The sequence below is a fragment of the Eublepharis macularius genome, chromosome 7 (assembly GCF_028583425.1).
Source record: "Eublepharis macularius isolate TG4126 chromosome 7, MPM_Emac_v1.0, whole genome shotgun sequence".
Lineage (NCBI taxonomy): Eukaryota > Metazoa > Chordata > Lepidosauria > Squamata > Eublepharidae > Eublepharis > Eublepharis macularius.
Genome location: NC_072796.1, coordinates 142,621,337 through 142,644,909, shown reverse-complemented (window position 1 = coordinate 142,644,909; position 23,573 = coordinate 142,621,337). Strand labels below are relative to the sequence as shown.

At 48.6% G+C, this 23,573-nt stretch overlaps 1 protein-coding gene across 3 annotated transcripts in view; it reads right to left on the bottom strand.

Annotated features, from left to right (window-relative positions):
- LOC129333441 (protein EFR3 homolog A) overlaps window positions 1-23,573 on the bottom strand; it is a 42,339-nt gene that overhangs the window by 4,548 nt on the left and 14,218 nt on the right. For 2 of the 3 annotated variants that reach the window (XM_054985100.1, XM_054985101.1), the window contains 16 exons: window positions 22,931-23,052; window positions 21,459-21,608; window positions 21,123-21,260; window positions 18,531-18,609; window positions 16,880-17,015; window positions 11,429-11,587; window positions 11,034-11,139; window positions 9,167-9,218; window positions 8,025-8,197; window positions 7,487-7,562; window positions 6,649-6,807; window positions 6,377-6,508; window positions 4,697-4,764; window positions 3,004-3,131; window positions 2,237-2,325; window positions 382-430 (listed from right to left, as the gene is read on the bottom strand). In XM_054985100.1, the coding sequence (XP_054841075.1) occupies window positions 382-430; window positions 2,237-2,325; window positions 3,004-3,131; window positions 4,697-4,764; window positions 6,377-6,508; window positions 6,649-6,807; window positions 7,487-7,562; window positions 8,025-8,197; window positions 9,167-9,218; window positions 11,034-11,139; window positions 11,429-11,587; window positions 16,880-17,015; window positions 18,531-18,609; window positions 21,123-21,260; window positions 21,459-21,608; window positions 22,931-23,052 (1,816 nt within the window). The remainder of the gene's footprint in view (window positions 1-381; window positions 431-2,236; window positions 2,326-3,003; window positions 3,132-4,696; window positions 4,765-6,376; window positions 6,509-6,648; window positions 6,808-7,486; window positions 7,563-8,024; window positions 8,198-9,166; window positions 9,219-11,033; window positions 11,140-11,428; window positions 11,588-16,879; window positions 17,016-18,530; window positions 18,610-21,122; window positions 21,261-21,458; window positions 21,609-22,930; window positions 23,053-23,573) is intronic. The other variant, XM_054985102.1, reaches the window with a different exon arrangement.

Genomic DNA, 23,573 nt, shown 5'->3' with positions numbered 1-23,573 from the left:
CCTGCACCTTCAACATGCCTAAATAAAGTATGACGAGCTGAGCTCTTTGCATACTTGCACTGAATAAGAATGCTTTATTTTGGTGGGATTTTAAACGGATTTCATTCCCAGTCCGCTGTAATGGATGAAACTGGTTAGAGACAGCAGTCTCTCAAAGGTGTATACACAGTTTCCCAAACATATCTGATGTGTGAAAATGTTCTTCCACACTTCCCAACATGTTGAGAAACAGGGATCTATTAACAGCAGAGAGCACATTCGAGACATTACAGTATGTGGCTCACACAGATACGGAACTCCACCGTACGAAAGGACTGTTAACTGACTGCCAGTCAGAATGGAATACTGGGCCGTAAGCACGGATATTGCAATAAGCCTCACCTATCGCCTTCTTCAGTGCTTCAAAGGTAATTTCCTCTGTGTTGTTGACCTGGAGAAAAGATTTTTAATTCATTTAAATCACACAAGCAGCTGAATTAGAAGTCAAAATGCCAACTGAGTACTGCTCTCTCTTATCTCTACGGCACCATCGATGCACACCGTGTCTTAGGAAAAGGAGGGAGACAGAACAGACTGCCCAGCAAGGGCAAGGAAGCACACGCCTGGCTGCCTCAAAACAAGCTCCAATGCTGCATGTAGCTTTAATTAAATCCTTAATAGGTGGCCAATAGGCAACTCCAGGCCTCTGGCCCTCCTTCCCAGACTGCCAGCTGCTGTTTGCAGATTGCTCTCAGGCTGCCCCGTTCCCTTAGGTGATGGAGCATGTGGAGGGCAGCAGGGACCAGGCTCCCGGCAGCCACCGCAAGCAGCGGGCATATGGGACAGGCAGCGGCTCCAGGGTGGCTGGGCACTGCACAGTTTAACTGTGCATCACTACTATAAGATATTATAGGTGAGAAAGTGGGTTTTCTGCGCATTCAGAAATTATCGTTTGCCCCAAAGATCCGACGGACTGGCTCTGTGAAGTATTTCAGCACCAACACACAGCTGGAGGGACTTCAGACAGAACATGTCCCGTCCTGTCCTCTGTGGACCCCATGCTAGGAACCAGCTCCTTCCTGCACCAGGCACAGGACTCCTCAGCCTGGCTGAGCCTGCAGGGATGACTTGAGAATTTTGAGAAAGCCACAAAATGACTGCTTTGGGTGGGGCCAATCACAAAACCACTGTAATGGGCTAAGGCCAAGGCCCAAATCCTGGGAGGTTCCAAGCTGCAGGGCAGCCGCTTCTAAATGAGCACCTCCCTGCAGAAACAAAGGCTGCACCTCCTGGGCTCTTTTAAAAGGTGGAGGAAAGCGGAGATCTGCTCTTCGCTTTCAGAAAGAGAGCTTGGTTTCACTTTCCAAAGGGAGGGGAGGGTTTGTTTGTTGCAGAGCCAAGAAGAGAGTTTTCACGCCCCAAGACTGGAGGATGTTTGTGTGGATAGTCAAGCTGAGGCCACAGCTGTGATTGGTTGTCTGGGATGAGCTCAGTTCTTTGCGAGTCAACCAGGCAGAAAGTAACAACCCAAAGCTTCCTGTTTTTTCTGTTCCATTCAAGACCCGGTGCTACGTACGCAACCCCAGGAAACACACTGGCGGGCGGGCGGGCACCACACTGGGAAGCAGCTGTGTGTTAAGGTGACTTCAGCCACGAAGAACCTGTCCTGGCTTGAAGGAAGATGGCAACAACCAGCTCCTGGACAAATATTAACTATCCGAATTTTTATTGAACCGCATTTGACTACCATATTTTGTATGCTTTTAATTTTTTGAATTGTAAGCCACCCTGAGCAACAAGGGTAAGGCAGGGTACAAATGTTTCAATTTGTAAATAAATAAATTTGATGGTAAGACAGCATATTTTAAGCAAGGGTGGAGAGGGGTTATCAGGTGTGATACAGACAAGGCAGCTGAACTACTCTGGTTGAAGGAAGCTGTGGGCAGAAGAAACAACACCTACAGAAACCAGACATTAACGAAAGTATGTTAGACATCATGCGAAGTTTTTACCAATCCACATCTTCTGAATCTGTAACCCCCGCCCCCAAATGATTGCAGAGTCTAAGAACTTAAAAGCATGAATGACTGATGCCCATCTCAAGACATCTGCCTGGGCATCACCACTCAGAAGTCAACCTCTAAAGCCTTCACAGCACAAAACCATGCGACCAGCTCTCCACAACGAGAACCGCTTTCCCCCAGTGGGAAAATGAACTTCCAAGATCTTTCCCCACAACTGGGCCCGGTGCACTTGCCTTAGCCTCCGTTCCGCTGCCCGCCAGAATGTCCACCTGGATGGAGACGGTGTCCACAATACTCTTCCTCCGTGACAGCCTGTCTTCGTCTGTGTACAAGCACACAAAAAGCAGTTCTTTCATTTTGTGCAGGAGGTGGTGGTCAGTTTGGCATTAGGAATAAATTAAGGCACCCAGACATGTTAGATCTGCTTTCCAGTCAATTCTGCTTCCAGGGGTCAGATTTACAAGGAACTGGGAACATGAGCAAAAAGGTCACAGAAAGGAGGGATTGCCGAGGTACCTTGGGACACTGAGGCACGACGGGAAGGGCAGTTCGGAGGGCACAAGGAGCCGTTGCTTCTGCCTACCTGGCATGCTATGGCACAGGCTTGCATGGCTGGAGACACCTCTTCTGCTGCCCCCCCACCTCGCCCTGTCACGAGTTCCTGCTGCCTATATAGAAGACTGACCTTTACTTCCATTGCCAAGCAGATGGTCCAAGTTACAGTGTGGGAGTAATGTGGGACCATCTGATTTCATTTTTGGAGGACAAAGCAAAGCTTGAAGGAACAGCATGCATAGAACAGAGAAGAGGAGCAGCTGTTTGACAAAGGAAGAATGAAGGGGCGAAACCAGCAGGCCTTCAGGAACAAAACTCTGGAGAATGGAATTCTGCTGTCTAATTCTGTCATTAATGCTCAAGGGTTAGAGACGGATGACTGGTCAGCCACGAGACACAAGGATTCATCTGCAGGTGCCAGGATCAAAGCTATGCAACGACTCACCTGTCGCCTGAGGCACGTATGGCACAGAAAGCCTCTCTGCACTGTAGCCACTGCCACCCAGCGATTCTGCAATCTTGCTCATCAGGAAAAACAGGCTCTTGTCATCCTTGTCAAAAGTTTTGGGGAGGCTGATAAGAGAGCAGCATTGAGAAATTAAGCACCACATGAAACTGCATGCAGCCTTCTGCCTCCCACATCCTTTCTGCAGTCAACATTATCTCCACATTCACCCTGGACTCTTCTGGGCTGCCCTTTGCTGTGGACTCCCCAGGTCCCTGAGCAGGCCCAGTGATGTGGTCAAGAAACAAACACTTCGGGGAAGCAAGACCCCTTGCAAACCAGGCGAGCTGCCACCAGTTTCCTCTCGCGTTAAGCTCAGAGACTGAGGAAACAAAGCCTCCAACCATTCCGGGTGTTCATCAAGAAGTCAGTTCTGCACCAGCAGACTGAGTTCCACAAAAACAGTTATTTGGTAGCTGAGGCCACATGGGCCAAGAGACTGGATTCAGACTGAAGCCCCCAAACTCGTTAACACCGCAGAAAGTATAATTAATATAGTTTACTAAGAACTGTGCAAAAGATGGTATGTAGAGACAAATCAAGCAAGACAAATCTAAAACACTTAACCGGTTTTTGCTGCTTAATATTCCAGATGTTACATTGTCAGGTCAAACTACAAAGTCCAAAGAGAACTCCAGAGTCCCAGTCCTCCAGCTGTAGGTCAAGATGGCCATGAACTGACAAGATGCCAGTCCAAGGGGAAGATGGCTGAAAGCAGGCCCAAGAGCAAAGAACTACTTGAAGAGCCCATTCTTATGCCACGTTGCCTGCAACATGGCCCGACTCTGAAAGCGCAGCCAGAGTGCTGCTAAGACACGTGACCATGTCTCTCTGCGGCAGCGATGTGTTTGCAGTCAGAGGAACTAACCCCCGCTGGTGCCCTAAGCTCTAATGAGATGAAATGCAGGGGATGAACCTCCCTGGCCTTGACGGTCTCTGATCTTAATGATCTCATCAGCACCTGAGTTCTGTGAACACCATCTCCAAGCTTATCTCTCTGGAAACAACTGGCTCTGAGTTTCAGTATGTTTCCAGAGATTTCTCTGGCCAAAAGCCTGAAACAAAGTTTTGTCAGCCAAGAAATGGGCTAGGAAAGGCCAGTTCCTTGACACTCTTTGCGCCAACGCCAGTTTTCCGTTTTCCTCATGGGAAAAACACAGGGAAACATCTGGGGCCATCCTAGAATCTGGTCCCCGCCCCCATTCCTGGCAGAAGTCTCACGTACATATTGACCGGCTCGTCTACAGGAGCCAGCAAAGGAGGGGAGGGGAGGGGAGCGACTTCTGCTCCAGCTCCCCTCCTCCACTTGTGAGTAGATGCCTGTCATTCACAGGACCAAAACTTCCAGCTCTCTTTCTTAGTAGGGTGCAGGGAAGGGTGGGGGGTTGTGAAACAAACTGCCCTGTGGTCTTGCCCTTCAAGAAACACTTTACTGGAAATTAGCCAGGGAGAGGAAACATTCTGAAGATGGCAAGAATGCCTGGAGCACAAAGGAAACAGAAGACTTTGTATTGCTCTGGGTATTAAATTCCTATCTCTGTTCATATATCATACCTTTGTGAAAGGGACACCATTACACTGCAATGCATAGCTTCTCTTTATCAGCAAAAAATACAACCGAGGCGACCTTTACCTGCACTTGTCTCGGAATATGGTTTCGGGCAAGAAGGACGGACTTTCCACAGTTCTAGTTTCAATGACCTGAAAAGAATCCATGAATTGGACAGAATGAAGCACGACTTGCAAGGACAGGTTTGTCCCTTTCTGCAGGAAGATCATGAACGGCATATTTCGCAGAACGTAAACGGAGTGCCCTGCTACACATTAACATCCGCTGGGAGACCACCAAATTATAGTAAAGAAGGACTTGTAAAATCCAACAGCTTGGCAAACGTGGAGTAAGCACAAAGAGGATCGTCGGCCCTGAGAGTGAGGAAAGGCAATAACGGAACATCGTTCTTCACACTGAAAATTACCAGTTGCCTGGAATTACAATCAGGTTTTTTTTTTCCAAAAAAGCAGTCTGGGAAGGCGGATACCACACAGGCAACACAGAAATGAAAAGTGCTTCAAAGTAAGAACTTCAGAGTAAAAAGCATGTCTCCCCAGATGACGGTGCCAGAAGGAACACTCCAATAAGAGACAACAGTTTCTAACTCTTCTCAGTGCAAGGGGCAAGAGCAAGGGATATCCAGCTGGCAGCCCCTAAAATAACTCTTCATCCCCTCTAAGTTAACTCTGAGATACCAGGTGGTGCAGAATGCTGCATCTCGGTTATTATCGGGAGTTAGGAGCATGAATATCACTCCCATTCTGCAGTCACTCCTATCAGTCACTGGGCTCAATTCAAGGTACTGGCTATCATATACCAAAGCTCTTCATGGCCTTGGTCCAGCATATCTACGAGACCACCTCTCTCTGTATGTTCCACCATGACAGCTTCACTCATCTGAGCAGGGCTTTCTGCAGGTGCCCCCTTGCTCATGGGCAAAATCAACAGCTGCCTGTACACGTGGCATTCTCTGTGGTAGTCCCCACTTTATGGAATAGACTACCTGAAGGGGTTAGGGAAATGTCCACTCTCCTGGCTTTTCACAACTATGCAAAACTGAATTATTCAAGAGGGCTTTTTTTACTCCGAGAAGAGGCCTGTAATATAAGGAAGCAGTCTCAAAGAGATACATCAGTAAAGGGATAGGGAGAGACTGCAGATACTTTACTACTACTTCCGTAAGTCTGATCCTACTGGGTATATCCTATGCTGTTTAATATGTCAATCTTAGAATTACATGCTCTGTTCAAGCATTTCTTCAACTCTGTACTGGATTTCTGCTGGTTTTAAATATTTGCAGATTTGCATGTACATCCCCTATTACACGTGTATTGAAATTTCTTTGAAATTGGTTGCACTGACCCATTCCGTGCAATCTGCCTTGAGTCTCAGTGAGAACGGCAGACTATAAACAACACAAATAGATAAATACAAATCAAGGCACAGCAAAACACTGGCTGATAAGCAAAGCTGTAGGACGGCTGCGTTCAGCAGCTGGAAGCTTTGCCTTGCTGGAGTGTCGCATCTCTCAGTGGATTTTGCATGCAACAACTGGCCACGCAGCTTGCATGTTCGCCACAAGGAATCCTGCTTGCTAGATGGTGGCAACTCCCTGGCACAGCTTCTTTAACAGAAAAAGGACTGAACTGCCGCCCCCCACCCCCCGCCCCCCGCCCAGTGCCTGGAGAGCAGAACAGCCCCCTGGAGGAAGCGGGTCATTCCAGGGCTGGAACAGGAAAGGCACGACTGTCACCAACACACCTTGCTGATGTGCTGGCAGAAGGCAGGCACGGCGATCATCTGGCTCAGGAAGTTGAGATACGCGGCGACCAGCGCCATGATGCTGCAGCGGCTGAACATTGGCAAGTTGTCCTCATTCAGAATGGCAATATCCTGCGTGTTTGGGGGGAAGAAGATGGCAGACAACTGAGCTGCGTGATACGGCATGAATACGTGCTGCGTGACTTCCAGGAGTCACGTTAGAGAAACGTAAGTAATATGCACTACGCAAGTCTCCAGTCCAAAATAATCACCTGCAAGGCAATGGCCAAGCGGATGAGATCAGTGACCACCTCTTCATTGGCTAGCTCGATGGTTATCAGAGCAAGAGTGGTGTAGAGCAGCTCGAAGTTCTTGTGCACGTTGTCTTCTTTGCAGCCCAAGTAGATGTGCCGGTACAACTGCTGGCCGTGCTGCAAAGGAGAGGCAAAAGTCAGGCAGCTGCGGATTCCTAGCCAGGAGGCTTCCCAGTGCCTTGGCCTCTCAGCATCTACTTGCATGGCCCCCATCTACACTGTCGTTGCTGCAGCCATGCTGACGTGCTCCCTGGGCTGCCCTGACCCTCAGCCAGCTCCTCCTTTCGAGCGAATGCCGGAAGCTTCTGGTCAAGCTCCTGCATGCAGGAGGTCCCAGGTCCAGTCCCCGGCCTCTCCCGTTAATAAAGGATCAAGCAGCAGGAAATGTCCCTTCCCAGCAAAACAGCGGCCAGATAAAACAATACATGGCTTGAGGGACCAACGGTCAGCATAAGGAAGCTTCGTATTGACCTTCCCATGCTTCAGAGGTTTATATGCCAGAACCACCATGTACTCTGGCGAAATCTTTTAAGCATGCAGAAGAAATCCAGGGAAGAAAAGCCTGGCAGGCTCCCTTCTCGCCTTAAGAAAGCACTGCGGAAGGAATCGTAAAGAGGAGGAGCTCTTAAAATGCCCTGTCGCTTTGGAATAGGTAAGACCAAAACTGGGAGAGGCCTCCTCCAACTTCAAGGAATGACAACGCTCTCTAAGTTACATGGTGGATGGAGAGGGAGAAGTAACTGGCCCCCGGAGGGGAGGACTGATGGGCAATTGACAGCCTCTTTTTTGCAATTACCTTCTTCATGAAGCTCACATCTTGCCGTGAAATTTTATCTCGCTTTATCTTCAGATCTGACACATCTGGTATTATTCTAGAAAGGGAACAAATATATAATTCACGGGATTTCTATATCATGGAACTGTGGGAACCCGCCCCCTACAGAAATTCACCTGGTGCCAAACCGGCTGAGCTTTAGGCACCTTCCTGTCCCGTCCCCGGGCCTTTTGCGGATGTGTTCTCCCACCCATCCTTCACCCACGCTGGGTTTCCTGAATATTTCTGTGTTGGCTCTGAATTATGTTGCATACATATGCCTTTTTAACCCTACCGTTTTTATGCCATATTCTGATGTTATTTTGATTCTTAGGACACGCATGCATAAAGGGCCAGTCAACCTGATTTCAGGTGACATCGTTTCCAGAAGGCAGTCCCAGGATCTCAACCTAGAAGAGGCTCCTGGGTCACGGGATGCAACCAGATGCTGCAAAAGGGGTATTGTGTGCGTCTAACACAAAGCATGATTTAGGAATGGGTTCACCCCAGGACACGCTACCTTATTCCTCTAAGCTTTGCTCGGTTGTCATGACGATCAATAAGATTGTGCAATACTTCCAAGACCAGCTGCCGAAGCTCGCAGTCCTCCATGAGCGAAGCGGACAACAGAGGATCAAGGAAAGGGGCTGAGAGGACCGTGGCAATGCTCTTGGCGTTGTACCCAGACGTGACCTGTGGATTGGTCCAGGCTGAAATAAGCAGCACCCCTGCAGGACTCACAATATGCCCAGTCAGCAGCCCCTGGGACAAACTGAAGGGCTATGGTGAAGTGGGACACGCACCCCAAATCCTGGAATGTGGGAATCAGAGGACTCAAGGACCGCGCGGGGGTTCACACAGTAGGGCACGAAGCAACCCTTCGTCTCACAGGCACCTCCGCTCTGCTGAAAGGAACCCTGCCACTGTGATCCTGCCCACCCCTTTTTTGTCAGGGCCGACCACGTACACCCCACTTCTCATACGGTATTCTACGCTTGTGCAGACACCCCACTTCTCATACGGTATTCTACGCTTGTGCAGACGGCGATGACCAAGTGTGCACGTCTCAGTCTCGCTCCCCCGACCCACAGCATTTAGAACCTCAGTGCCAGGGGGTTTGGGGGGGGGGGAAGCGTGGTGAAACAAAATCAGAACATAACCAGCCCAAAGCACCCCGCTCAGCATCCCGTTTCCAAGAGTGGCCAACCAGATGCCTCCAGGAAGCTTGTAACAGACCTCCAACGGGCCAAGGACAAGAACACACCTCCGTTGCTTGTACTCTTCTCTCCCTCAACTCCCAAAACTGGTACTCGGGTGCCTACTGCCTCTGAACATAGCGGCCATGGCCACTGGGCAAGTTTATGGGGGAAAGGCCCGTCAGTGACTGGCTGCCATTTAAAGACACCTGAGCTAGTGGCTGTTTCTGCACTCCTACGTTCACTGCGCATTGTGCGAAGAAGTCCTGTCTTCTGTCTGTCAGCTTCACTAGGTACCCTTAGGTTCTATGCTGGCTCAACCCTTTACTCTGGATCTCCAACTAACCTGAACCACGTGCCCTGCTTTGAAACAAAACCTACTGCTCAAAGCTTGCGTGCAGCTTCCACCCTGCTCTCGGCTCTCCAGATACCTAATCCCAGCTGCAGAGACCAAGATCACACTTACCATAAGCAAAGAGCGCAGCAACATAATCTGAATCCTTCTAGTACCCAAATCCCTGTGGGTGGAAAATGAGGAGAAATATAAATTTGGAAAAGAACCGGAGAAAACGATTCAGAGTCGCAACTCACTAGCAGACAGAGCGTATGCCTTGGAGACTTCTTGACTGGCATTTCAGGCTGGAAATGAGACCAGTCCCTCAGTGAGCCACTCACCCTGGGCAGCCGCCCACCTCTTCCAAACAGCCCCTTTCTCAAGCTGGCCTGTCCTGCAGCACAGAGATACCTACAGGACAGGCTAGTAAAAGCCCACTTTTTCAGATTGATCTGAAAGATGCACTAAGGGAGCAAAATGTCAATGAAGGAAGTTTCAAGGTCTGGTGAGAAGGCAGAGGATGCTGTTGCCTGGCTGGAGATGGGCAGGGCTGAGCATGGTCAGTGCCTGGGGCTGGGGGGGAGGAAGCTCCCTATAAACCCTGCCTTGAGTTCCACAAAGAAGGACAGGTGGGACGTAAGTGTAATAAGCACGTCCAACACCATCTGCTTCTCTTTTGGAAAAAACTGTTATGGGAGATGCAAGCTCTTGCCATGATTCATTCGTGGCCACTGTCTGCTGTTCACAGACCTCTGTCCTCGGAACAGCAGGAACCCCCCCCCGCCCCCCAAAGGCCACTCCTGCCCAGCTGATGCTGGGGCTCAGCACGTCACATGCCCAACGCTATCCTGCCTCTGGCAATATGTCCCCCTATTTGCATTTCGAAGTTATGAGGGATTAGCCAGACACAGCACTGGGAGGCCTCAAGCAGAAACGGCTGTGAGTAACAGAGTCACACCTCGCACATTTCCCCCATTCCTGCACGACTTTGTCTTTTGGCTCCCTAGAGGAGTAGAGAGTGCCCTCAAGTCATAGCTGACTTATGGCGACCCCTGGTGGGATTTTCATGGCAAGAAACTAACAGAGGGGGTTTGCCATTGCCTGCCTCTGCAACCCTGGTCTTCGTTGGAGGTCTCCCATCCAATTACTAGCCAAGGCTGACCCTGCTTAGCTTCTGAGATCTGACGAGATTGGGCACCCCTGGGCTATACAGGTCAGAGTGGTTTCCTAGAGATGTTTCCAAAAATGTGAGATAGGTAAGGCAGACATGGAAGTAGCCCTCAGGGGTGGTCACTATAGGAAAGAAACACACACGAACTCCCCTTCTACTGAGAGCTCTGGTCTCTTAAGGTCAGTATTGTCTACTGTAAATGACAGGTTCTCTCCAGGGTTTCAGCCAGGTATCTTTTCAGATCACCTACTGACCTTTTTAGCTAGATTTGCTGCTAGGGATTGAACCGGGCACCTTCTGCATGCAAAGCAGATGCCCCAACCACACAGCCACGGCCTCTCCCCTTGGGAATTGCCCCTGCCCTCTAAAACTCCCACCCACAGACCAAACTCCTGTCTTTAGCTTAAAGCTGTCCCTGACCTTGTCCCCACCCATTCGTTGCGCCCTCTCTCTCATTCATAACTTTTGTTCCTCAAATTCTATTTCACCTCAAGTGTCCCAAGTTCCCTGCTCCCATAAACATACTCCCCCACCCCTGGCTCTTTCAAATCTATCCTAAAAACCCATTATTTGCCTGAAGCCTGCAGCTCAAATCCCTCACCCTAAGTTAAGACAAAGCTTGTGTATATCCACCCCCAACTGACAATGCTCTCCTGCCTTCCAGCCACCAAAATGCAGAGTGTAGTCTCTTCTCAGGGCAAAGGCCGGTCTTTCCCCCTGTGTTAACTCTATAAAGTGCCCTATGCATCAGGAGTGCTATAGATATAAACAGCACTCATAGTTAATAGTACTTTTAACAGCTGCAGCAGATAGGGATAAAATACAAACCCAAGTTGGCTGCTTTCCGATGTCATCCCAAACACAGGGACTTTCCCCATAATGAACATCATGATCTCGGACCGCTGGTAATCCGGGAGATTGCTTCCAAAGAATCCTGCAGAAGAGGATGGAAGGAAGTGAACGGCAGCACTGGGTCGTAATAAGGAGGACGTCAGGGACAGACGTGACGCTGTCTCATTTATCTGGGCTCCCTCCCGCATCTCCAGAAATAAGAGTCGCTTTCTGCAGATGGTGGCAGCACGTGGCACGTCTCAGCCACTGTAATGGTTTCCTTTGCAGAAGGAGGGGATGAAAATGTAATAAAAATGGGGATTGGGGTTTTGCTCTGTATTAAAATGCATCCACCTGGACTGGGGGGCGGGGGGGGGATACATTCAACTCACCAATGGTTTGGATGATGGCGTTCTGGACAATCTTCTCCTCACACTCCTTCGAGCGGGCGTCAATGTCGCCACTAGAGCCACGCCTGTTGCCCAGTTCAAAATCCACACTCAGACTCAGGTGTTTCAGCAGAGTATTGAAGACCTCCAGAACAGTTGGGCCTGTACAACAGACGACCAACGCGACAGTCATAAGCAGAACCGGAAGGGGAAAGGCACCGCCTGTCGGGGGGACTACAATATATGCTGCGAATTTTTACACATTTTATATAAAGTGCTCAATAATACAAACCATCACATTAATACAATAAATAAATTCAATACGTATTACAATGATTATACTCAGAAGAGGTCCAACGATCACCACTGGTAGAAGCAGAGTAAATTTGCAATCCGGCAACAGTTTATAATCTTGTTTTTTGTTAGTATTTCTTCTAGCAGATGTGGAAAAGTGCTTCTGTTGTCAAGTACCTACAGGAAGGCCTGCACATTGCGCACCCGGCAGAGGGCTGGATCAGGGTGAAACCAACAATACAACCAAGCCGAGACATGGCCTGAGACATCAATAATATTTGGGCTGGGTGGGTGAAAGAGACGCCTGAGATTTTTCATCCTTTTGGCGGGCCTGCAAGGCAGAGATGTTCCACTGGGCGTATGGTTGAGGCTGGCCTGGTTTCCATCTGATAAGCCTCCCTATCAGCCTCCTGTTGAGAGGGGGCTGTACAGTTTCTTCATACAGACCCCCCTCTCGTGAGAAGATCTGATCAGAACAGCTCAAACCCCCTCCTCTGCACTGTTTTTGGCAAGGACTATCAGAATGTGCTACAATTTGGGGGGTCCTGTAGTTGATGTGATTTCATTGGTTTTATTGTGGAAAGGTATTTATATTTACTGTTTTATCCTTGCTGTGACCCGCCCAGAGCCCGCTTGTGGGGAGGGCGGGCAAAAAATTGAATAAATAAATAAAACTGATGAAGCAAGTGTTATGTGCTATGCAAGAAATACATTCCTTCGAATAGCAGAGTCCAGTAGCACCTTTAAGACTAACCTTTACTGTAGCATAATCTTTCGAGAACCACAGCTCTCTTCATCTCTGCATCTGACGAAGAGAGCTGTGGTTCTCGAAAGCTTATGCTACAGTAGTCTTAAAGGTGCTACTGGACTCTTTGCTATTTTGCTACTACAGACTAACACGGCTAACTCCTCTGGATCTATTCCTTCGAATGTCACAGTGTACATGGGTGGGAGAGAGAGATTATCAGGGAACACAGCAAGGTGCCTTGGGCTAGCTCTATGCCATCTGCATTGGGTCACAATGAAGGACGCCATGCTGTCAAGTGGAACTTTCCAACTGTACAGGAACACAACACAGGATTTGTGTTGGGGATGAAAGTTTAACAGTGATTAATTGATCATCTGTGCACAGTCCTCCTCACTAACAATGCTCAGTGCCGGTACCTCCAACCTGCGTGGTTTAGTGATGAGAATGTCAGTAGTATCTGAGAGACCCAGATTTGAATCCCCACTCTGCCCCGGAAACTTGGTGGGTAACTCTGGGCCCGTCACGCACTCTCAGCCTAACCTGCCTTACAGGGTTATTGTGAGGATAAACTGCAGAAGTGGAGAACAATGTAAGCAACTTTAGGCCCCCACTGGGGAGAAACTGGGGTATAAATTAAGTACATAAACAAAAACTAGGATCAGAAGTTGGTTTATTAACCATGGCTAATCTTAACCATGATTTTATGCTACAGAGGCAACTGGCGGGAACAGCTCAAAATCAAAACCTCTCTCACTTTCAGCTGGGAGGATGCCTGGCCACAGCCTCGTCTCCGCCCCTTTTAAGGCTCAGAATGCTGCTCCACACCCCTCGCCCGTTCTGTACGTATATGAAGCAGCACCTATAAGGAAGGCGGAAGCTTGGCTTGCTTTCCTGCGTGTGCTCTGGCAAAAAAGTTGCTCACACAAGCAGCCTATTGGGCCTTTGCTCTTGGGGCTCTCAGGGCGCCTTGTCAGGAGTGCGTGCCTCCTCCCCTGCAGCCCCCACCTCATGGGATGGCCTGCCTGATTACAGAAATCTAAAACAAGCACTGAATATTAGACATGATACAAAATGCAGATACGATGCAGAAAATGGTATTACATCAGCAAAAAATAAAGCAGCGGTAGCAGGATAATACATGCAGCGAGCCGAAAATGCATCCTATACATATTGGTACAGTCCACAATTCCTTTCTCTTTATAAAGTGCTTCCCTGAACTATTCTGTTACAATACAGCCCTGTAACCTTTAGAGAAACGTCCTCCTGAGCAACACCATTTAATATAGTTTGTGGAACGATAGAAGCAAAGGAGCCCCGTGATCTTCTCCAGAAGGCCATTCTACAGGTTGGGGACCCAATAGTAATAACAACAACAACAACAACAACAACAATAATTTTCAATTTGTATACCACCCTTCAGGACAACTTAACGCCCACTCCAAGCAGTTTACAAAGTATGTTATTATTATCCTCATGACAATCACCTTGTGAGGTGGGTGGAGCTGAGAGAGAGCCACCCACCTCACCGGATGGAGCTCTCTCAACTTCAGAAGTTGCACCAAAATTGCACGTATTTATTTAATTTATACCCAGCTTTGCTCCCCAGTGCAGGCCTCAAGGGGCTCACCTCGTTCTCCTCTCCTCCCTTTTATCCTCACAACAACCCTGGGAGGTTGGTCAGACCCTGACTGGCCCAAGGTCAGCCAGTGAGCTTCTGTGGCAGAGTGGCTATTTGAACCTGGGGCTCCCAGGCCCTAGGCTGGCAGTCTGACCACTACAGCACCCTGGTTCTCATCATGGCTTGCAGGCAGTGCCCTTGGAGGGACCAGCTACGGAATCCCAACCAACCCAAGACACAGCGTTGTTTTGGTTGGCTCACTGATTTATATTGTGTATTCTTTTGCAAAAGGAACAAGTTGTGCTTATGAATCATCCCTGCTCCCTGCTCTGAAGGAATGCCAACGTTTTTTCCGTAGATTGCTGAACGTGTCCACGAGGAACGCAGCGCATGGTCTCTTATTCCACAGCTAAATCCCTCAGCTACCAGCATGGGTGGGCTGTATAGGCAAGGCAAGGACAGGGTCACTGACCTCGCACCACAAGAACCAAAGATTTATCTGATCCATTTCAGATACACGGATAAGCTGGGAGACAGCAGGCAATTCTCTGGCTCAGATGCACTGCTTTGGTGGGGCAGGGGATGTGGTCTCGATCTCCCTCCTTGCGCAAGCTCTACACGCGCCTGTGCATGGGGCACAAACTGCAGTCCCACATGCCGTGCCCCCAGCCACCTGAACTGAGCGATGAGGGAAAGAGACTCAGCTGCCAGGAAGAACCAAACCCTCTCTGTGAAGAAATCTAATGGTACTTTGCGCTCATTTAAGAGAGAAGCAGAAATCCCAGCCTGAAATTGCTGGCGCCCCCATTTGGAACACTGCAGTGCTGGGTCAGGAGCCCTGGGGACTGCGTGTCCCGGGCCTTACAAGGGGGACTCATGGCATCGCCTTCTCCTCATAACATCTACAGCTCATTTATTTGCTATCTGCTTTCCAATAACATAACCTTTATATTTTTATTATTATTTAGATCATATGCATAGTCTATCATTAACATATATTAATTATATAAGGGACAGACTGTGGATCAGTAGCACAAGCGTCCACTTTGCATTCAGAAGGTCCCACCGAGCTACAGACGTCTCAGGTATGAGGTCCTCTAAAAGACCTTCCTCTGCCCAAGACTTTGGAAAGCCCCCAACAGTGAGAAGAGATAGCACTGCACTAGATGAACCAGTGACCTGGCTGAGCACAAATCAGCTTTGTGTGTTCAACTATTACATTTTCTATCAAGTAGACTCACACCAAATATTTATAGGATTTTTTTCTATAAATAAGAGGTTTTTTATTCTGTTACATATGCTGAAAATTTTATAGTTTGTTTAACAAATCAATAATGTTTGTTATTCAGACATCATGCCAAACAGTTTCTCATTTCTGGTTTATTGGCTCAGCCACGAATCATGACTTCTCAATTCCTTGATTGTGATTTAGTGTGATGACTGAGTCTTGAGTTTTCATTTAAACATGGGAAATGGGAGAGGGATTCCACGGACGCACAACCATCAAAGATAGCTTGTTTTTTTCAAGCTGGGTAGCCATGTTTGTCTGTCTGTAGCAGTAGAAAAGAGCAAGAGTCCAGTAGCACCTATAAGACTAACAAAATTTGTGGTAGGGTATGAGCTTTTGTGAGCCACAGCTCACTTCTTCAGATTCAGGTATCTGAAGAAGTAAGATATGGCTCATGAAAGCTCATACCCTACCACAAATTTTGTTAGTCTTATAGGTGCTACTGGACTCTTGTTTTTTTCAATTATTAATAATTCAAGGACCTCCATTGCAAAGAGGCCAGAAGTATAAACTAGAACCCAAAGTGGAAACACACATAACAGCCTCTCAAGTCTTTTAGAAAGAAAAAAGGGCACAGAGGAGAGACCCCTGTGGGCTTCCACAAAGCACTCTACCTCAAGCAACTCCTCCTCTCCCAGGATGCAGAAGAAACAGACCATCAGTTTTATCACACCCAATTCACACCCACACAGGCTAAGAAGAGAACCTCAAGAGAATTTCCACCATTTAGAATGTTATAAAACATAATAATGTTAGAAGACACGTAAGAAGAACACACAGGGCCAGCCTAGTCTGCTTCTTTTGCCTTGCTGCTGGCATTCTGCTTCTCTACCTGCTACTTTTGCCCGTAGGAACGTGGGCATCCTCCTTACCATCCGGGTATCCTGTGCCTGGATCTTCTCTCCTCCCTGCTTGACACAGTACTCCATCACAAACACGCCCTTCCTGAGTCTCCATTTATTCCACGTGGTCACTTTCCCTCTCTTCTCTGGGCCCGGCCAGTCCCTCTTGCTTCAGGAGTCCTGTTGTGTCCCCACTGCTAAGCCTTGTCCTTTGCGCCTTCTTGTGGTTTCCACAAGTCTCTGATCCAGCCTGACTTTCCGTCAGGCTTCTACAGCCTCTTTCTTCTCTCAGGGCCGGAGCCAACAGATCCTGTCTTTTATTCCCAGCTCCATTATCACTAATTAGTCCTTCTGTGGCATGCTGTGATCACTTCCTCAAGAATTCCTGTCCTGAGAGTGTGGAAGGCCTCTAATGGCTATTCACGGCTCACACCTCTGTTTACTAGAAATATTTCCTGCCATGACACATTGAAAAGGATGAATGAACTTTAGTGCAAAGCCCATTAGTGGAGCAGGTGACCTGGCAAGTAAGTATTTTATATACAGAGGAAGAAATACATGGGAGGAGGGGGACATCTCATTCTCCTGTTGCTTGTTTCCATGGCCTACTAGCCCCCACCCAGAACACCCAGGTTTTAATTGGCATGCACTTAAATAAGCTCACCAATAGATCCTTTGGCAGCAATGGCTATTGTCTCCAAAAGGACCTGGATGATGCCTGCTCGAACACGGGGGGAGTCTCGCTTGCGAAAATCAAGGTGCCCCAGGATCTCTTGTATCACATGATGAGAATACTGTGCCTGGGAAGCAGAAGGAAACAGCAAAGCTTTCTTACATCCCTCTGAAAATCAGGCGCCGTCCTTGCAGCTAACCCTGTCCCTTCCTTACTTGCAGAATGTCTAGCAACCAGTCTTCACTGCACAGTTGGCTCAGCACCAGACCAAGGTGTTGCTCAAAAAGCAGAAGCCAGGACGGGGGTGTGGGGGGGGGAGGAGGTCTCTGCCTTGCTCAGTGGTGTTAGCAAATAGGCGCATGATAGAAGTGAGAGAGTTTGTGGAAGGAGTAGCAGGAAAGTGGGACAATAGCATACTGGCCACAGAATTCTTTGGTGGCTGAGAAAAAACACGGTGGATTTTGAGGAGCCATTGGATAGGAACAAAGGGAGCTAAACTGGCTTCCAGTACTGCTTCTGTTGAGAAATACACTCTCCTGAATTTCAGCTGACCAAAGGCCTTTGAGAATAAATACTTCAGGTAATTCCATGCAATAAAATTCACTCCATGCAATGTTCAGATATGCCAGTCAGTTCTTTTGTTCTGCTTTTGAACAGCACTTTCCTAAAACACCAACGCCACCATGAACACAGCATTGCGGAATGGTTTTCAAAACACATCCAAAGACCATCACAGCACAAAACCCTTCTTTAAAGCCTCAAAGAGTAAGCCACAGTGGATCTGAGAATAAAGTGTTCAACATACAAACCCTGGAAAACATGTTTTGGCTCCTTTTTTTACCTCCAAGAAGAAGAAACAACTCCAACATTGCACACCAGGAACCAGGCATGCTTTCCAATATTTCTACTGTACTTTCTACACAGATACAGGTTTGCAGAGTTTCCCCTTTGCAGCTGTAGCTGCCAGTGCAGTGCAGTGCAGTGGCAACATTGCTTATGATATATTATTATTATTTACTCTATTTCTAATCTGCTCTCCCTGCGAATGGGCTCAGAGCGGAATACAACATATATAAAATACATAAACATACTACTTTAAAACCAGATAAAAACATCAATAAATATATAAAGCAATTTCCAAAAGACAGCAGCACACATATTGCACACCCCAAACAGCAATCCGTGGGGCCAGATGGCCAACTATTAGATGTTGACAGAAGAGCGGGTTTCACAGCCCACCTGCCTCAACCACCACCGGGAGCCAGTGCAGCTGGCACAATACTAGTATTATAAGTGACCAGAATGGCTTCCATGCAGCAGGTTTCTCTGCAGTTTTCATGCCCCAGCACTGCCCCTCCAATCAGGGCTTTTTCTTTGCCCGTTCACATGGCAGCCATTAAGGCTTTGCTGTGATCTCCCACAAAACTTCACAGCAAAGCAGGTTTGGGAAAGATTGGAGAAAAGTCAGGGAAAACCCCAGGAAGTGCAGAAGGAACCCATGATGCTGTGGGGAAGCAGAAAAAAAATCTACTTCTCCTCAACATTAAACCCATGTGAAAAGGGTCTTCTTCTGCAGCTGTTGAACCCAAGCAGCTAAAATATTTGATCTATTTGACACAAAACAGGAACACAGTGAACCCACCTGTATGGAGTACATAATTATTTTAAAGCAATGGACAGCAAATTCATTGGGGTCCCACAGTTTGTGATGATCTAAATGTCTGTTGAAACAAAAACATACTACTATTAACCATTAGCAATCGATCAGCATCCCCTTTGTTGATGGAGTGCCTAGGCAACCTCTCTGCATGCACCCCACAAGACTACAGGACGAGCCTTTCCCTTAACACAGAGGTTAGGCAGATTCGTGGAGGAGAGGGCCATTCATGACTACTATCCATAGTGAGTGAAGGTAGCCTCCATCTACAGAGGCAGCAAATCTCTGAATCTCAGCACTGGGGAACGTTACAATGTAATGTGCCGCTTTCCCCCAAGAGAACTAACAAGAAATACAATAGTATGTTAAAGGGAAAAGCCACAGATTATATACTTGAGTGCTCTTTGCAACAGACACGTCATATAGGTATGTTTCGTCCTTTCGCTCTGTGTACGACTACAGAACACAAGCAGCAGCTATTAAAATAAAAGGGCAACAGGGGAGCCTCTTGCTGTCCCCCTACCGCCTCCTCCATACTCCATTGTAGAGATAAAGGGGGCAGGGCACAGTCAGTGGCCTTCCCAGTCTTCACTGCACAGCCCAAATCACTGACGGGGCTCGCAGGCACCAAGGTCAGGCCAATATACACTTGGAGGCATGACTTAAGAAACTCCATTCTCTACCACAGGTGCAGTTGGAGGGCTCTCAGACCCAGGCAGGGATCTGTCTCAGTACTGCATCCTCTGAGTGGCAACAGCGCCCCAGGCTCTTGGGGAAAGGAAAGTCTTTCCCCAGCAGCTGCTGCCTGCGGTCCCTTTAACTGGAGATACTGCCAGGGAGTGAACCTGGGGCCTTCCAAGGGAGAGAGGCTCTTTCAGACCCTCAAAAAGGACCTCCGCTGATGGTGTAATACTGGCCTACCTTATTTATTTACTTTTTTTGTTCCCTGCCTTTCTCCCCAACGGGCACCCCAAGCGGCCTACGTCATTCTCCTCTCCTCCGTTTTATCCCTACAAGGCAGTAGGGTGGGTTAGGCTGAGAGGGTGTGATGGGTCCAAGGTCACCCAAAAAGCTTCCAAGGCAGCGTGGGGATTTGGACCTAATTTTCCTGATCCTGGTCTAACACTCTGACCGCTCCACCATGTTGTCTCTCAATAATCCTTACTCCCAGTGTGTAGTATACGTGAAGCTCTTTGCTCAGCAATGCTGAGCATCTGAGGTTGCTTCACATGGCGTCTAATTGATCTCTCTCAATCAGAACTGTCTGACTCACAAAGCCTCTCCAGGGTCCTTGCAGAGAGGGGTCTCTTCCAACACCTCCTGTCTCGGACACCCTTGTTCCCTAGGAACACCAGGGGCTGATCCTGGGAGCCTCCTGCACGCAAACAACATCGAACCACAGCCCACCCTGTCCATCTCCTCGTGCGGAAACATGTCATGTTTTAATCTCAGACTTCATCTAAGGAGCTCAAAGAGGTAAACGGACGGGGATCATTCCATTTCGTCCTCTCAACAGCCCCATAAGATAGGTTAGGTTGAAAGATGACAACTTCTCTAACACAGAGGTTTTGTACCAGTCTGGTACCCAAACCAGAGTAGAGGTTTTGTTTTTTTCTCTTAGCATCCCCGTGATGTCATCACTTTCTTTGTCCCCCCCCCCCTCTGCTGTGGCCTCTTTCAAACCTGGTTTGGTACAACTGTTTGGGGAGGACTGCAATCAAAGCGGGTTTTAGACCACATGGATGGGAAGGTGCTCATTTTGGCTCACACATGAGCACGGTTTTCCTTGCCTCAGCCGCCACCAACCTGCCCACAGCCACAGTTTTCCACCAAAGTTAGAGGGCTTGCTTGTTCTTGTTCTTGTTAATCAGCAACTGGCATACCAGTATATACCACAGAGAGCGTAGTAACAACCAACCAGTGCCTCTGAATTCCCAGCTCTCATTGGAAAAAAGGTGTCTAGCCTTTTTCCTTGCAGAGATACACCGTTCTGTTTTTATCTCTGCAACAAAAGGGACTTGTAAAAAATTAAAGCTGGGGACTCAGAGGAGCTAGCAGAGAGATTATTATAACATTTTAACACTATAATGATACATCCATTGCTTTGTTTTTTAAAGGTTTCACAAAAGCCCTTTCCTGGCACGGGGTGGTAGGGAGCGAATGGCGGCCACAGGGGGCTTGGCCCAAATACGGGGCACGGGAAACTGCCATTTGGATGCCCCACTGCAATGGAAGCTGAATGAAGAACCTTCGCCATGGGGAAGTTGTCTAGGGCTACCCTGTAAGCTTCACATTCAAGTGAGCTTTGGAGGCAGGTTCCCTTCGTCCAAATCTACACTCTGTCCAAATCTACACCATAGCCACTTTTGCAGGATCTTCGAGATAGTTTTCTAGACCAGAAATGCTGATGGTTACACAGCAATACAGAAAAAATCACAACAAACTGGGGAAGCACCGAAAACATTTCAATGATCGTAACAAAACCAATCAGGGGAGAGTTTCGCCGCTCAGTCTGAAGGCATTCCCTGCCCCAGGCCAAATGCAGGACAGCTATTGCAAGAGAGGTGTCCTACTCACGCAAAGACTGGTTTGACAGCATTGTTCATGTTCCCATAGGTCGCACGGGCCAGCAGTTCTCTGAAGCAGTTCTCGGCCAGCACAGCAGGGCTCTCCTCTTTATCGCCTCCTGCCGGAGAGGAGGGTGGGCCGATCCGGCTGCAACGAACAAACACATTTTGAAAGGACGGCAGGCTTGGCCCAGAACCCGGACCATGACACCCTCCCGTCTTTCCAGGCTGTAAGGGAAGACACAGCCACTTGCTTCCCGCTCTCTCTTCCTTGCCATGGTCACTGTCACTTAGCTTCTAGGGCAAAGGCAAGGCTGTGTCAGAAGGATGAGAGAGACGGAGGTACCTGTCAGCATCTTCTGTCTTCTGCATGTTGTACAGCAGCGAGGGAACAATCTTGTCCATATGCTGAGGCTCCCATATGGTGGCTCTGAGCTCGTCGTTCACAGTTTTGCGAACCACCCCCTGGATGCCCCTGATTCCAGCAATCCGGATCCTGGCAGAAAAGACAGTGACATTTTCAAGAGAGGGAGGAACACAGCAGCAGAAGGCCTGAAGGTTTACTTTACCCACAGGCAGAAGGGCTAGCAGCGTCAGCTGCCAGGAGACAGCCCGCCTTTATCCTGTTCTCACACATTTTAAGAACTTCTTTTTCAACCATGTCATGGGGGGGAAGAGTTCTTCTTGACTTGGTTGCCAGCAGCGCTAAGCAGAGGCACACAACAGTGATGGCTGAAGGCACCATGGCAAGGAGAAAAGGAGCCTTCATTCTGGCCACATTCACACCAACGGCACAGGACTTGGCTATTATTCCTCTTTACAGTGGAATCCATACCCAGGACCCCTCCGTTCTCTCACTGCAGGCAAGAGAAGTCCCAGTACTCGAAACAGCGGCCTCCAGGACAACTGGTATTAGCTGACCCTTCCTGGCTGGTGAACATATAGGCCAGAGCCATGGTCTGTGTAAGGAACTGATCCTGAAGGCTTCAGATCTGACAACTGCGCTAACTGCTCAGTGGCTTATCCGTTGTCTCGGAGGGGCAACGAACGGCACAGAGAGCCCTGACGTTGCCTCCCAGGTACTGGGGTTCAGGGGCTTACTACTTATGGATGTGGAGGTGGTAGGAAAGCCTCTGCGGCCAAGACCCCCAGCCACTGGGGCTCAGTACACCTCATCGCCTGCATGACCCTCTTTCAGTCCCTGAGAGGATCAGCAACAACCGTTTTAAAAGGGAGAAAAAGATGCTTCCTTTCACTATTTTTTTTAAAAGCTTAGATGTCTGAATATCAAAGGGGAGGATTAAGTGAGCCAGTGAAGCCACAGAGAGGTTACCACAGCAGCTGAGGCTCTGGTCGTCTGATATGAGGCCCACTTATTAAGCGGGCTGCTTTTAATAAGCGTCTCTCAAAAGCAGGCGAGGGAGAAAACGGTGTGTGTAAAAGGGAGTTTAAACCAAGCTCATAAAGGTTCACTTTCCTTTGGCAAGTAAAAATCACCTTTACTGATCAGCCAGGACAGCTTTTATAGCTGGGAAGAGAGCCATTTCCCTTCAGGCTGTCAGTGCCCCACAAAGGAATAACACTGGACAGTGCAGACAGACAAGATGGTTCGTATTTTTGTGGGTGTTTGAGGACGACGGCAAGGCTCACTAGTGGCTTCCCCCACAAGCCTCAGAAGGCACACAACTGAAGCGACTGAGAATGCTTGGCAGGTGGAGATCCCTTGGCTTGGTCAGCAGAGAGAGCCTCCATGAGCAGGAAGCCTTGGAGGTGCACGCCCTCCCACCCACCAGCATATATATGTGTGCTGCCACTTACTCATTCTGTATTTCCTGGTCGTCATGGCAGGAGTGGCACATGGCACTGAAGCGGGAGACAAAGAAGTCATAGCGACGGTGATAAGAAGGCGTGTCCTCCTCAATGTTTGCAAATTTGACAAACTGCAAGGGTGGGGGGAGAAAGCAGCAGGGTCAGTGAAAGATTGGTCTGTGTAGCATTACTACACCCTGAGCCCGCTGGTGGGGAAGGCGGGCCAAAAATATAATTAATTAATTAATTAATACTACACGCCAAAATTCTACTTTTTCCAATTGGGGATGAAATGACCCTGAAAGAACTGCTCTATTTATACCATGCAGAACCGGGGGTGGGTGGGTGGGTGGGTGGGTGGGGGGAGCTGCTAGTAAAATTCCTTAGTGTTGACCCCAGCCATTTCCCCTAGCCATTTACAATGCTCTGTTCCTCCTTCCTCCCCTTTCTTCAGTGGAAGGATAATCTCTTCTTGATGTCCCAGCGTCAAGCAAGAGCGTGCCTGCAGGCTGGTCTTGCCCCCCAACACCCTGCCTGACCACTGCCCTCCAGGCTCTGGCTTAGGACTGGGGGAGGCCCTTCTGCACTAGGGCCCCCCTCCTCCTTGCCTTGTCAGTTCTTTTGCACCCTGGTCTGGGTCCTCTTTTCCCTC